The sequence below is a fragment of the Balaenoptera borealis genome, assembly GCF_965194805.1.
Source record: "Balaenoptera borealis genome assembly, chromosome: 14".
NCBI lineage: Eukaryota > Metazoa > Chordata > Mammalia > Artiodactyla > Balaenopteridae > Balaenoptera > Balaenoptera borealis.
This window is the reverse complement of record NC_138875.1, coordinates 58,111,084-58,123,397: the sequence shown is the minus strand read 5'-3', so window position 1 is coordinate 58,123,397 and position 12,314 is coordinate 58,111,084. Positions and strand designations below refer to the sequence as shown.

Below are 12,314 nucleotides of genomic sequence, written 5' to 3'. Positions count from 1 at the left end.
TAAGGAAGAATCTCTTTATGAAGCCGTTCTGGGTTTGCTGTGGGTCCTTCTAGGCCTCTTCTAATGCTTTCTACTTTGGAATCCTTGGTTTTCTCACTGTGTTTCGTAGTAAGTTTATAGCCAGTCAGAGTGATACTGTGCAGTGTGGCCTGACAACCCTTCTTGGCAGGCTTTTCAGGAAAGAGAAATTACTCAAAAAGCTTTTGTCACTTGCTATGATGAAAAATCATTTCAGCAGACATGTTAGGAGAAGGGAAAAAACTAGTTCCAGAAGATTTCTTTTATATTTTCATTAAATCAAAAGACAATTTGTAATTTCTTATATAAAGATACTTTTTAGTAGTCGAGGGACTATTTAATTGTGGCTAATTTATGGTTAGAGAGCGTATATATACGTTGAGTTGGAATCTAGTGCATGATTTCCTTTCCATTTGTGTCATGTGTGTAGGGCCTGTGAAATGTGTTGAAATTTTTGTATCTGGATTACATGGCGTTTACTTATATCATCAGCTTAAAACCGTATTTAGAGGGGACCTTAACATAGTCCTCAGCTTCAACAGATTAACGGTTCGTTTCTTATGTGAAAGGTACAAGGTATATTTTATTCTTATACTCGTACGCTGGGCCATGAAGACTGTTCATAAAATTCATCAATGTTCCCACTTACCTTGGAGTCTTCTACTGTTAGTATATCTGTCACTCTTAGAAGCAGAATAACAGGGAAGGTAAAAGTCAGCTATTAATGGAGATATTTGCATATGATATTGGCAAAATTATATGGAAAATGTTTCATAGTCCCCCAATTTAGAAGTGTTTACTTTTAGTGATGAGATTTTAATGTAATAATTCTTCAAAGTTAGTCTTCGTAAGGGTTGAATTCTAGGAAGTTATCTAAAGAAAAAAATGAGACCTTGACCCAGGAGAAAGCTCCTCTCATCAGGAACGCAGGAAGTGGCAAGTAGTGTTCATGATGGCGCAGCCGTTGAGTTACCTGCAATTTGTCTTGGTCGTGTGGCAGGACCTTTCATCTAGATAGCAAAATGAGACTTCCTTTAGGTAGTTGGGACCTAATCATTATATTTAAGAGCACCATTTTTATATTATAATTTCCCCCGCCAGAGATTTTGTTTGACTTTCAACGTTATCTTAATGTTAGAGAAATAGTCTGTAGGTTTCTTTTACTCTATGCCTCATCGATGAATCCCTGTATTATTATGAACTTGCCTCTAGATGCCCTTAAATATTGTATTTTGTAGCTAAGTATCTTCCCCTAGTATTTAGATCCAAATCCAGATGCTAGACAATGTGTCCTAGTGGATTATTCTGCAGGGAAAGCTTGCTTGCCGCCCACTTTGTACTGGGCAGTCTCCTTTCCAGTCTCCTAACGCTGGCTTTCTGCCCGTCCTCTGGCTCCTGGAAGGTACTACCTCTGCTTACAGCTGCGCGATGACATCGTGTCTGGCAGGCTGCCCTGCTCCTTTGTCACCCTTGCCACGTTGGGCTCGTACACCGTCCAGTCAGAACTGGGAGACTACGACCCAGATGAGTGTGGCAGTGACTACATCAGCGAGTTCCGCTTCGCGCCAAACCACACAAAAGAACTAGAAGACAAAGTCATCGAGCTGCACAAGAGCCACAGGTTAGCGGCAGGAGCCCCAGGAGTGTCCGTTGAAGCTGTGCTCGGCGGGTGGGCATCCCCTGTGCCACCTGCGTCTCCCGGGACTGAAGTCAGTGCCTTAAGGGTGGGACTCAGCAGAGTGAGGTTCTGGACCTGGTACAGTTCTGGGTATTTACACTCCCACTCGGGACGTCCTTGTGATGTTTCTGCTAAAAGCCATTTTCCTGGTATTCTCCCCCCGCCTCCCCCAGAGTACAAATCTTTTGGTACCTCTGTGGGAACTTGCAAGGGAGCTAAGTGGAAAATATTATGGCTCCGCCAGGTTAAAAAAAAAAAAAAAAAAAAAAACAGCATTGTAATACCTCTCATTTTTTCTTATCAGAGGAATGACGCCCGCAGAAGCAGAGATGTATTTCTTGGAAAACGCCAAAAAGCTCTCCATGTATGGGGTGGATTTACATCATGCCAAGGTATGCATTTTTTAAACTCCAGGCCTTCCATCTAATTTTATTTAACAGTATCCAGGACCCAGTTGTCACAAACGTTTATATGCCAAGTACTGTGTATGCCCCGTTGTCATGCCCACCAGGCACTCAGAAAATTCATGTTAAATTTTAAAAGCTCTCTGTAAAGTTTAGATACTGTGACAAATAATCAGGGCTTTGAAATAAGATGGTTATTTTGAAGTTCAGTTAAAATTAACCAGCCAGGCTAAGATTGCCTAGTCTATCACAGTGGTTCATTTTTCCTGGGAACGGCTTTGATCCATCTTCTGAGCTGATAAAAGCTTTGGGTCCCAGAATAGCCCTGCTCTCCATCTCATCACTATCACCTTTTTATTTTATTTATTTATTTTTTTGCCTAACTTGTCTTTTAAAGAAAGAAAAAGAGGGAAGAGATAAGATAAGAGAGCAGAGAGAACTGGAGAAGCACTATAGTTTTGGGTTTGTTTTGTTTTGAACTTTCTCAGTCACTGTGTGTAATAAAACGGATTCTCCATCCTTACATACAGCACATTAATTGTAGTGTTTGGTCAAGTTTATTTTCAGGACATTCTCTGTAATAAATAATTCTGCTACAAATAAATCCTCTCTGCCTGTCCAAAAAAAAAAAAAAAGAAAAGAAAAGATTGCCTAGTGGATGGGTGAATTGTTGAGGCTGTATCTTGGTTCCAGAGTCTTGCGAAGAGAGAAGTCAGGATTGGACTGGATTAAGGTTGGGAGGATGTTTCAGCAGCTTTTACTCCATGTCACACTTTTTCCAGAATCTGTGTATTTTTCGACAGTGAGAGAGTGAGCCTATGGACCGTTAGTCTGTTATCTGAACAGCTGTGAATAAAAGCACCGTGGAAGCAGAGGCAAGCTTTCCCAAAAACTTCTATCAGCGAAACATAGGAAATGGGTTAGGCTCTTAGGGATGGATTCTGGTACTTCAGCAGCGCTGAAACGATCAGTACTTGAAGTTCGGGGGCAGCTTCTTCTGATTTGGGCTGACACGATGACGTCGCTCTTGGCTGGGGATGTGGCTTTACTTCGGGTGGGCAGAGTGGTCACGATCACACAGTCCGGGGCTCACAAGAACGTGCACGTCACAGGCTGCCAGCTGAGCGAGCGTCTTACACAGTCAAGTTTGGGGCCAAGAAATGAAGAGGGTTTCAGCCGGCTTTGTTTAGGCAAACATCTCAACAGCCCTGGGGACCCCTGGGAGGAAAATCTATGATCTGTACATTCTGTTGATGCTGCATTTGGGGACCTGACAGATCGAGAGTGAGTTTGGACGAGAAAATGGTGAGGATCGAATGAACGCAGGTCGAATTGGTTGCATCTGTGGATCATTTTGTACGTCACTCAGGGTGAGCACTTCTGAGGCCTGCAGGCCGCAACAAGAGCAAAATCCCTGAGAATTGGCTAGGGCTTACACCAGGGACACTGGTACCGGAGAGCCAAGCTCGTTGACATTCATGTGTAATTACAACAGCAGGTATAGCCCTGTTTACTTGCCAGTTAATTATTACACGTTTTCACTTACTTTGTGCTCGGATAACATAGCGTTTTATAGTTTATGCCAGATATAACGTAGGATGAGGATTTAAAAAGAAAATAAGGACACGCACTAAGATTGTGTTTCTCTTAGAGTTTTTCCCTACGTGGCTGAAAGATAAGGAAACAAGACAAAAATGAAGGTAGCCTGGAAATTTGAGTGACTCGAAAGCTATTTTTGAGTTACATTACACACGATGACTCACTTACTGCCCAGGGGAAAATAAATAAAAGGCGAGGGCCTCCATTTAGGAGAAGGGCAACTCAGCATGTATCTGTGTTCCTATCAGGAAAAATGAAATCACTTAACATGGCTATCGCGACTGAATTAAAATAGATGGCTGCTTTGTCATTCAATAATGTGATTTGAAATTATGCCAGTTAAAAAAGAGAGAGAATTAAGGAAGTGCCAATGCAGCCTGTGATAGGATTTCATGTGAATACTAAGTATAACAAATGATTTGGTTTTGGACTTCATTTTCTCATGCAGACGCCCTCCATCATTTCAAGAAGGAAGTTTACTGAATTAAATTAGAGCTAATTTCCGGTTATAAGTGAGATGCTTCTCTTCTATTGATAGTATTGGAAGGCCCTGAGCTCTAGGACCTAGTTAGAAATTCTGAACTGTGATCTTGGACTCCACAGCTCTGTATGAAGAATAAATATCCATATTAGGTGAAGGTCCCTTGGTTTGGAAAACCTGTTCTAAATGCTTTGTTTTTTTCTTAGGAAGCCTGTCTCTGCTTGTTTGTCATTTAATGTCACTCTGAATAGGCTCTGTCAGAGTCATTTATTTCATATAAGATTCTGAAATGTAGTTATAAATCCATATCGGATATCCCGTGGACCAGGAGATAATAAAGGATGGGAAAGTTGGAACAGTGATTTTAAGTTAAGAGAATAGTACCTTCGTTTATTTTAATTAGGATAGGCTGAGGCTGTCCAGGGCTTCCTTCAATGCTCCCTGCTAAAGGGAGCATTAAATATGTTTATTGATAGGGAAACACACGTCCCCAAGAAAGACCACGGTTATTGCTTTTGATACAGAAGATTCATCAAGCTACTACCTCAATGCTATGGGCTGCGGCAGTAACCTTGATATCAAAAGTATCCGTTTTTTGGGTGCTGTGCCATGAATGAAATGGAAACGTCCATCAATTTTAAGCTCCACTTATTCCTGCCATTTTCTTTCTTCATTTGCCTTTTCTTCCGGCAAACAAGTAGTGGCTTAACACGTGCTAGACAGGCGCTGCGCTGACCACGTGGCCAGGTCAGCAGGATAAACAGAGGCTGCTCTCCACCAGCCTGGGTCTGGAGAAGGAAGAGGCATGGGGTTAGTGGCAGCACCGCTGGCTCGGGCTGTGCTGGCGATATTAATGCTTTGGGGACCCAGAGAAGTGTGTGTGGGAGACGGCAAGGGAGGGATGAATCGCAGGAGCCTCCGATCTTCCCCACAAACGGACTCCACTTTCTTGTGATTCAGAGATACCAAGGAGTGATTTAAAGTAGATAATAATGGAAGAGGTTGTAAATGCCCAGAGTGCTTCCTACACTTATGTTCTTCATCACAAAGAAAGTGACTCAAGGAGCCGTTATTCCAGCAGCCCTGCTCATGCAGACATTTCCGCTCAGGACCTGGGGGGTCGACTGTGTGGTCCTGGGAGCAGGTCGGCTAGATCTCAGGGTCCATCGTGCCCTCCGCTCCACCCTACTTCCAGCATCAGGTCATAGCTCTGTAAATTACTCTTTCAGGTTAAAGCCCTTGATAAATAGTGGCGGAGCCTTTGAATTCCCCTCAAATCTGATTATGTTGTAATATCCTGCCGTCAAGTCCTTCCACTTCTATAGAGTGATTTCGTGTCTAGTGGAGTGATACGTTTCCAAGGAAAAATATTTCATTTTAAATCAGTTAAATTGTATGTGTAACCTCACAGTTCCCAGAGAGAGACCAAAATATTTATTTCTGATTCTGGAAATGTTCATCTTGTGCTTTGCACTGGCGGGATTTAGGAAGTCAGTCTCTCCCACCCCCGTACGGATGAGTCAGAAGCCCCCGTTTGGATTCTTTCATGTCTCCCTCCCCCCGTTTGCTGGGGCTGCAGTGACTCAAAGCGGGACAGCCCCGCCGATGACCGTGTCTCAGACCTCAGCTTCGCCTCCACGACACCCTGCTTCCAACAACCAGTGAGACACGGGGGGTGGGGACCGCATATCACACACAGCACTGCCTTCTGTCCTTTGTTCTCACCCCACTCAAGACCACCACAGACGTTCACTTTACCCCGATTTCACCGGGACACAACATTGAGGGGGCATAGACTGCTCGTGGGGTGTCTCCTGAGCTTTATATAACATCTCTGATGACCTCTGGGACCCCTCATTGCACATCCCTAGGAGATGACCCAAAGATGGACTGTGCAAGCAGCAAAAGCAAGTTGCAAATATAGCATGATCCCACTTTTGTTTTAAAAGAAGTCTATATGCATATATTAAATGCATTTATATAAAATTAAATATATTTAAATTAAATATATTTAAATTAAATATATTAAATGCATATATTTATGTATGTGAGCCAAGTGGTTAAGTGAGCGCCACTGGGCGTGAGTGTGTGTTGGGGTCCTGTTGGGGAGCATGCTCGTACTTTAAAAAGACTATTGTATATTCGAATTTTACTCTGACGGTAATGGTATACAAAAAGAGAATCAAGGGCTTCCCTGGTGGCGCAGTGGTGAAGAACCCGCCTGCCAATGAGCCCTGGTCTGGGAAGATCCCACATGCCGCGGAGCAACTAAGCCCGTGCGCCACAACTACTGAAGCCCGGTTGCCACAACTACTGAAACCCGCACACCTAGAGCCCGTGCTCCACGACAGGCGGAGCCACCACAATGAGAAGCCCGCACACCACGTCGAAGAGTAGCCCCCGCTCGCTGCAACTAGAGAAAGCCCATGCGCAGCAACGAAGACCCAACACAACCAATAATTAAATAAATAAATAAATAATAAAAATTAAATTAAAAAAAAAAAGAGAGAGAGAGAATCAAGACTTTTTAAAGGAACAAACCCCAAAACACTCATCAGAGAGGATGGGGGTCTCTCTGTTAGTGTACGTATTAGTTAAAAGTCCTGCCCCTGGAAGCAGGCTGCCCATATTCAACTGGGATGGACACTTAACCTTTCTGTGCCTCAGTTTTCTTGTCTGTAAAGTGGGAATAATAATAGCAGCTATCTCAGAATTATCCTAGTGAAGATTAACAATGCATGTAAAGTGGTCAGGGCCGTGCCTGGCACTCAGTAATAAGAACTGAGGCTCTGATCGTTACCGTTACTAACACACCTTCACCTGGGTGGCCTTCTCTGTGTGCAGTGTGGACATGCTGTGTAAGTCCAAGATACCTGGGTGAACAGAGTTTACACTAACAAATCTCCAGAGTGATAAATATCTTCATCAAAAGGCTATTATTTAGTGGTAATATTTTTTAAAGTGCTACAGTACTTTTCATATTTAGGTTAGAGCTGCAGGTAGTTAATTATAGGTTCTGACCTGGAGGCTTAAATAGTGTACCCACCATAAATGGAAATAGGTGAGATGCTCATCCATCGTTTCTTGCTGCCATTTTCCAGGATTCTGAAGGAGTTGAAATCATGTTAGGAGTGTGTGCAAGTGGTTTGTTGATATATCGTGACCGACTACGCATCAACAGGTTTGCCTGGCCAAAGGTTCTAAAGATTTCGTACAAACGGAACAACTTTTACATTAAGATCCGGCCGGGAGAGGTAAGTAGACCCCAATTTGCATGTACGTTGGGAAGAAAGTTACCAAAGAGCAAACAAAAATTTAAGTTACCTGCTCACACGTTCTGAACATGGCAGGACATAATGAGTTATAGCTAAACGCCTAAGAGAACTTATTATAGGTTTGTCCAATAAACAGTAATAAGGTATTCTCTTCTTTTTTCTTCTTCTTTTTTATTCTAGTTCTAGTTTTTCCCCACTGCATACATTAATTGAAAGGCTTTTCTTTTTACATATTTCAGTGGAAAATCAAGATTCATGAGTAATGTTTTGTATTTTTCAAGCTGCGGTGTAAAAGAAACTCTTAGTTGCTAAACCTCTTTGTGAATGAAGAACAGATTTCTTCCCATCGGTCCTGTTGTTCTGTCTCCGTGTCCCCTCTCTTGTCCTCCAAATCTGATAGTACCCTAAAGGGAATAGCTTAGAGGTAACATGCATCAAAGTATAAGAAAGATTAGAACAAGTGACACCGGGTATAAATTATGCAAGTTCTGTAGCCTAATGTATTTCTCCCCTTTGTTTTTCAATCAGAGAGGCTAATGAAAGAATCAAAATTGTTAATTAATCCTTGGTCCTTAGGCAGAAACATCCATCCATGGTCAACTTATGTCCTCCTTAGTGGTTTGACATAATATCTAGTAAATATCTGCTGTTTTCTCATAATAGATAATAAGTATGTCCAAGTTCTAATTAGTATAGTTAATATAATGGAGGCAGTTGAAGCTCTAAGACTGCAGCTCATTTAGTTTCTGAACATTTTCTGGTACAATATAGAATTATCTCCTGTCTTCAAAATTAACCTCACCACTGGTGGAAAACACAATTTAAAAATCACTGTACGGAATATAATGTACAGCATGGTGACTGTAGTTCATAACACCGTATTGTGTATTTGAAGTCGCTAAGAGAGTAGATCTTAAAAGTTCTCACGTAAGAAAAAAAATTTGTAACTTTGTGTGGTAATATTAACTAGCCTCATTGTGGTGGTCATTTCACAAAATATACAAACATCAAAGCATTATGTTGTACATCCGAAACTAATATAATGCTATATGGCAGTTATATCTCAGTACAAAAAAAGTTTAAAGAATAAGACTATAAAGTAAGCAATCGTGTTTAACGTAAATATAAAATCAAACCTGTCTATGAAGACTGAAATAATCTACGAGCTTTTCATATAAATATCTGAAATTAAAGTCATGTTTTAATATTTCCTAAAGATTGCATGTTAAACTTATAACCAAGATATGTTTGATTTATGAAACATTAAGTGAGCATCTATATATTGCCAAGCACTGTGTTGGGCATTGAGAACAGAAAGATAAATACGACCTTGTTCCTGTCCTATAGGGAGTTTCTGTTTAGCAGAGAAGACTCACACACTTGAAATTACAGCATCACGATGCAAGTGTGATAATGTTCCGTAGACGTGAAATGAGCGTAGGTGTTGTGAGGGGCCAGAAGGGAAGTTGGAGCAGTGCATCATGAGACCATAGTGAGCCATGGGAACTTTAAACTGGGATGTGACATACTCGATGGATATTTTGGGATGAAATTCAGCAACTTAGTAATGTGATGTGATAGGACCTAAACTAGGGCAGAGGCTGTGGGAAGAGAATGGAAGAAGCACATTTGAGAGAGAGGTTTCAGGGGCAGAACCAGTAGATCCTGGAGACAGGATGGGGGAAGGATCAAAAGAGGAAAGAAGAGAGTCCAGGATAATCAGAGGGTTTTGGGTTTGCATGAGCTAAGTCAATGGTGATGATATTACTAGAGAGAAAAAGGGAGAATTTCAGACAAAAAGATTGAAATTCCTTTTGGGACAGATTTTTGGAGGGGTGATCCTTGCATAGTAAGAAATATAAGATTTAAACAGTGTCATCAGCTGTATAATACATTTTATTCAAAGCCTTAGGCCTGGAAGAAATTACCAAGAACAAGGAAGTTAGAGGGGAAAAAACGCTAAAACACAAACTCTGGATAATACCACTTTTTGAGGGAGGGGTAGGCAGAAAAGGACCAGAGGCAGGTGAGGAAAAACAGCCAGAGAAGAGAAGAAGGGCCAGAAACAGTCATGGATGATAAATAAGGAAGATGAGATTCAGGGAACCTGGTTCACCAGCAGTGCCAGACGGGACAGAGGAGGCGCTCGGATGAGAACTAAGGAAAGTGCGTTGAACTTGACAATCAGGTCTTGTCGCGGCAGTAAGAGTTCAGGAAAGAGTTAGAGCCCTCGGCGGGTAGCAGCAAGGCAAGGAGTGAAGTAGCAGCGGCTTCCCTTCCTGACACTTAGCAGTGATTCTGGTTCCACAGAAACACGCTCAGAGAAAGTTGTTTCTCCCCCCCCTTCTTTACAACCATATTCATAGGCTGAGAAGAATGAGTGAGAAGGAATTACTGGTGGCACGAAGGCTCTGAAGCGGTTGGAAGAAGTGGATACAGAGCACAGAGACAGAGAGAGATAAACGTTCAAAAAGTGCTGGCATCTCTCTCATCCTTGTGCTGAGCAGGACAGAGCAGTAAGGGAATCTTCCCGGCTTCCCGCTTCTTCCGGGAAGAGCTAGCTGACTCTGCTGTAAAACCCCTGGCCTTAGCATGGCGTGTCGTCCATGTGAGATGCAGGATGCATAAATGGAGGATGGTTTAGTCAAGGTCCCTTCCTCTGGCTTGTCGGTTGACTGGGTCCATTGGACGGGGGTGAGTTTCATGACCGTCCCTGGACAGGAACGTCAGAGAGAGGGAGAAAATGGGGAAGGCAACTGCATTTAGAGCCACCCGTGATGTATTTCCCCTTCTCCTCCTGGCCAGTCCCACTCAATGAACAAGAAACAGAGGTCCAGAATAGCTAAAGTTCACATACCTCGCACAGGACCCCTCCCCTTGGTTCTTTGCCACATAAATTACTTTTGCTGTCGATTATACCAGTAGTCTGGGGGGGTTTGAGCTCTTTTGGGAAGCCTTTTACTGTTTAAGATGATTGCCCTCTGGTGGCCTGATGTATCCTGTCTTCATAAAATAAAAAAAATTTATTGAGTATCTGCCATAGTAATATTAAAATATAGTACTCAGGAAGTTAGCTATCTCACCCTGAAAAAGCAAATGGCTGATGGAGTATCATCTGAACTCTACATGCTGAAAAATATGAAAATGTGTTCTCCCAATCCCTGACCTTATACAGTCGGCCCTCCTTATCCCAGGGTTCTGCACCTGTGGATGCAACCAACTATGGAGTGAAAATATTCGGGAAAAAAAATTCTAGAGAGTACCAAAAAGCAAAACTTGAATTTGCTGCATGCAGGCAACTATTTCCGTAGCATTCACATTGTATTTCAACTATTTACCTAGCATTTACATTGTGTTAGGCATTATGAGTAATCTAGAGATGATTTAAAGTATATGGGAGGGTTGCATAAGTTATATGCATATATAGTATGCTATTTTATGTAAGGGATTTGAGCATCCACAGATTTTGATATCCACAGGGGTCCTGGAACCAATCCCCTTTGGATACTGAGGGACGACTGTGTATAATATTGAGAGATGTTAGCGTTTAACATGATAATCCGTATTAGAATACACAAATAAAATCAGCATTATCTGATACCAACTCATCAAATACCTAGGATATGTGCATATTTCCAGACCAGATACAAGGAGAAAATGTCATCCTGAGAATGCTGTAGACTGTAAACATTTTATTCATTTCTGTGCGTTCCAGCTGAAGTCATGATGTCAGAGAGAAACTATGAAGATTAGGCTTAGAAATCAGATCAGGACAAATTGGTCTCTGGAAGGAATACAAATATTCTTCTTTTTTTGCATTTAGTTTTCATAAGATTCATCCTTGTACATGAAACATTTACTACATGCGTAATGTGGTTGTCTGTACCTGCAGCATTTTAAGGAGATAGATATGAGATTTTTTTTTTTTAATGAGTGAATGTGTATAGCATGAAATCTGTGTATAGCAATTGATTTAGGGAGTAAAGAAAAAATTTGTGGGTGGTATTTTGACTTTGTATATTATTTGCTTTCATGTTATTTATGATTCCAAACTTCACTCTCCTCTTCAATATGTCTTTTAAATTTAGTTTGAACAATTTGAAAGCACCATCGGGTTTAAGCTGCCCAACCATAGAGCGGCCAAGCGTTTATGGAAAGTGTGTGTAGAACACCATACATTTTTCAGGTGGGTAGAGGTCATTTTGGTTTTTCCTAAGGAAGAATTAGAATGATTGGAATCACCTACACTGAAAAAAGGTTGTTGGGAAGAAGAATGTGACCACAAGATCCCTTTCTATTCCTTCAAGTTTGTTGCCGCCAGATTTCTTGATAAATCCTAAAAGAACCTCTGACTAAATTTGAAGGATTTTCCTTCATTTGTTGGATACTTATCTGTCTCGTCTCCCCTTCATTATCTTTAGTGGTTTTTCATTATTCTTCTAGAACATCCACTTCAGGTGCCCAATCCATTCCTTAACTCTTTCAGTAGCTTTTCAATACCATGCACCCCTTTGCCCACATACAGTAAGTACTAAAGCCCTCAGATTTGTGTCTACAAAGTAGTAAATTATCACTGTTCTTCATTAACATCACCTACTTCATTGCTCTCTAGGTCTGTAGAACCACAGACTCTCCAGTTCCATAGGATGTTCAAATTCATCTAGTCCAACTCCACCCCTGTTTTGCTTCTAGCCTCTCTACAACATCCCTAGTTGATATACACTGTGTGAAGTGATTTTTTTTTCCTTATAAAATCAGGTTCACTGAATGACAGGTTGGGGGTTCAACCTTGAGTACACAAAGCACTTTACCTTTCAGAACAGAGTGATAAGTTAGCATTCTTAGTATGTGGCTTAATA

The 12,314-nt window shown here is 41.5% G+C and overlaps 1 protein-coding gene and 1 long non-coding RNA gene across 17 annotated transcripts in view; one reads left to right on the top strand and one right to left on the bottom strand.

Moving 5' to 3' along the window:
• The window catches only part of LOC309610605, a 716,737-nt gene that overhangs the window by 36,731 nt on the left and 667,692 nt on the right, over positions 1–12,314 (bottom strand). The gene's annotated exons all lie outside the window — the stretch shown is intronic.
• EPB41L3 (erythrocyte membrane protein band 4.1 like 3) overlaps positions 1–12,314 on the top strand; it is a 223,328-nt gene that overhangs the window by 179,599 nt on the left and 31,415 nt on the right. For all 16 annotated transcript variants that reach the window (XM_082353502.1, XM_082353508.1, XM_082353507.1 and 13 more), the window contains exons 7-10: positions 1,421–1,639; positions 2,001–2,088; positions 7,282–7,434; positions 11,544–11,641. In XM_082353502.1, the coding sequence (XP_082209628.1) occupies positions 1,421–1,639; positions 2,001–2,088; positions 7,282–7,434; positions 11,544–11,641 (558 nt within the window). The remainder of the gene's footprint in view (positions 1–1,420; positions 1,640–2,000; positions 2,089–7,281; positions 7,435–11,543; positions 11,642–12,314) is intronic.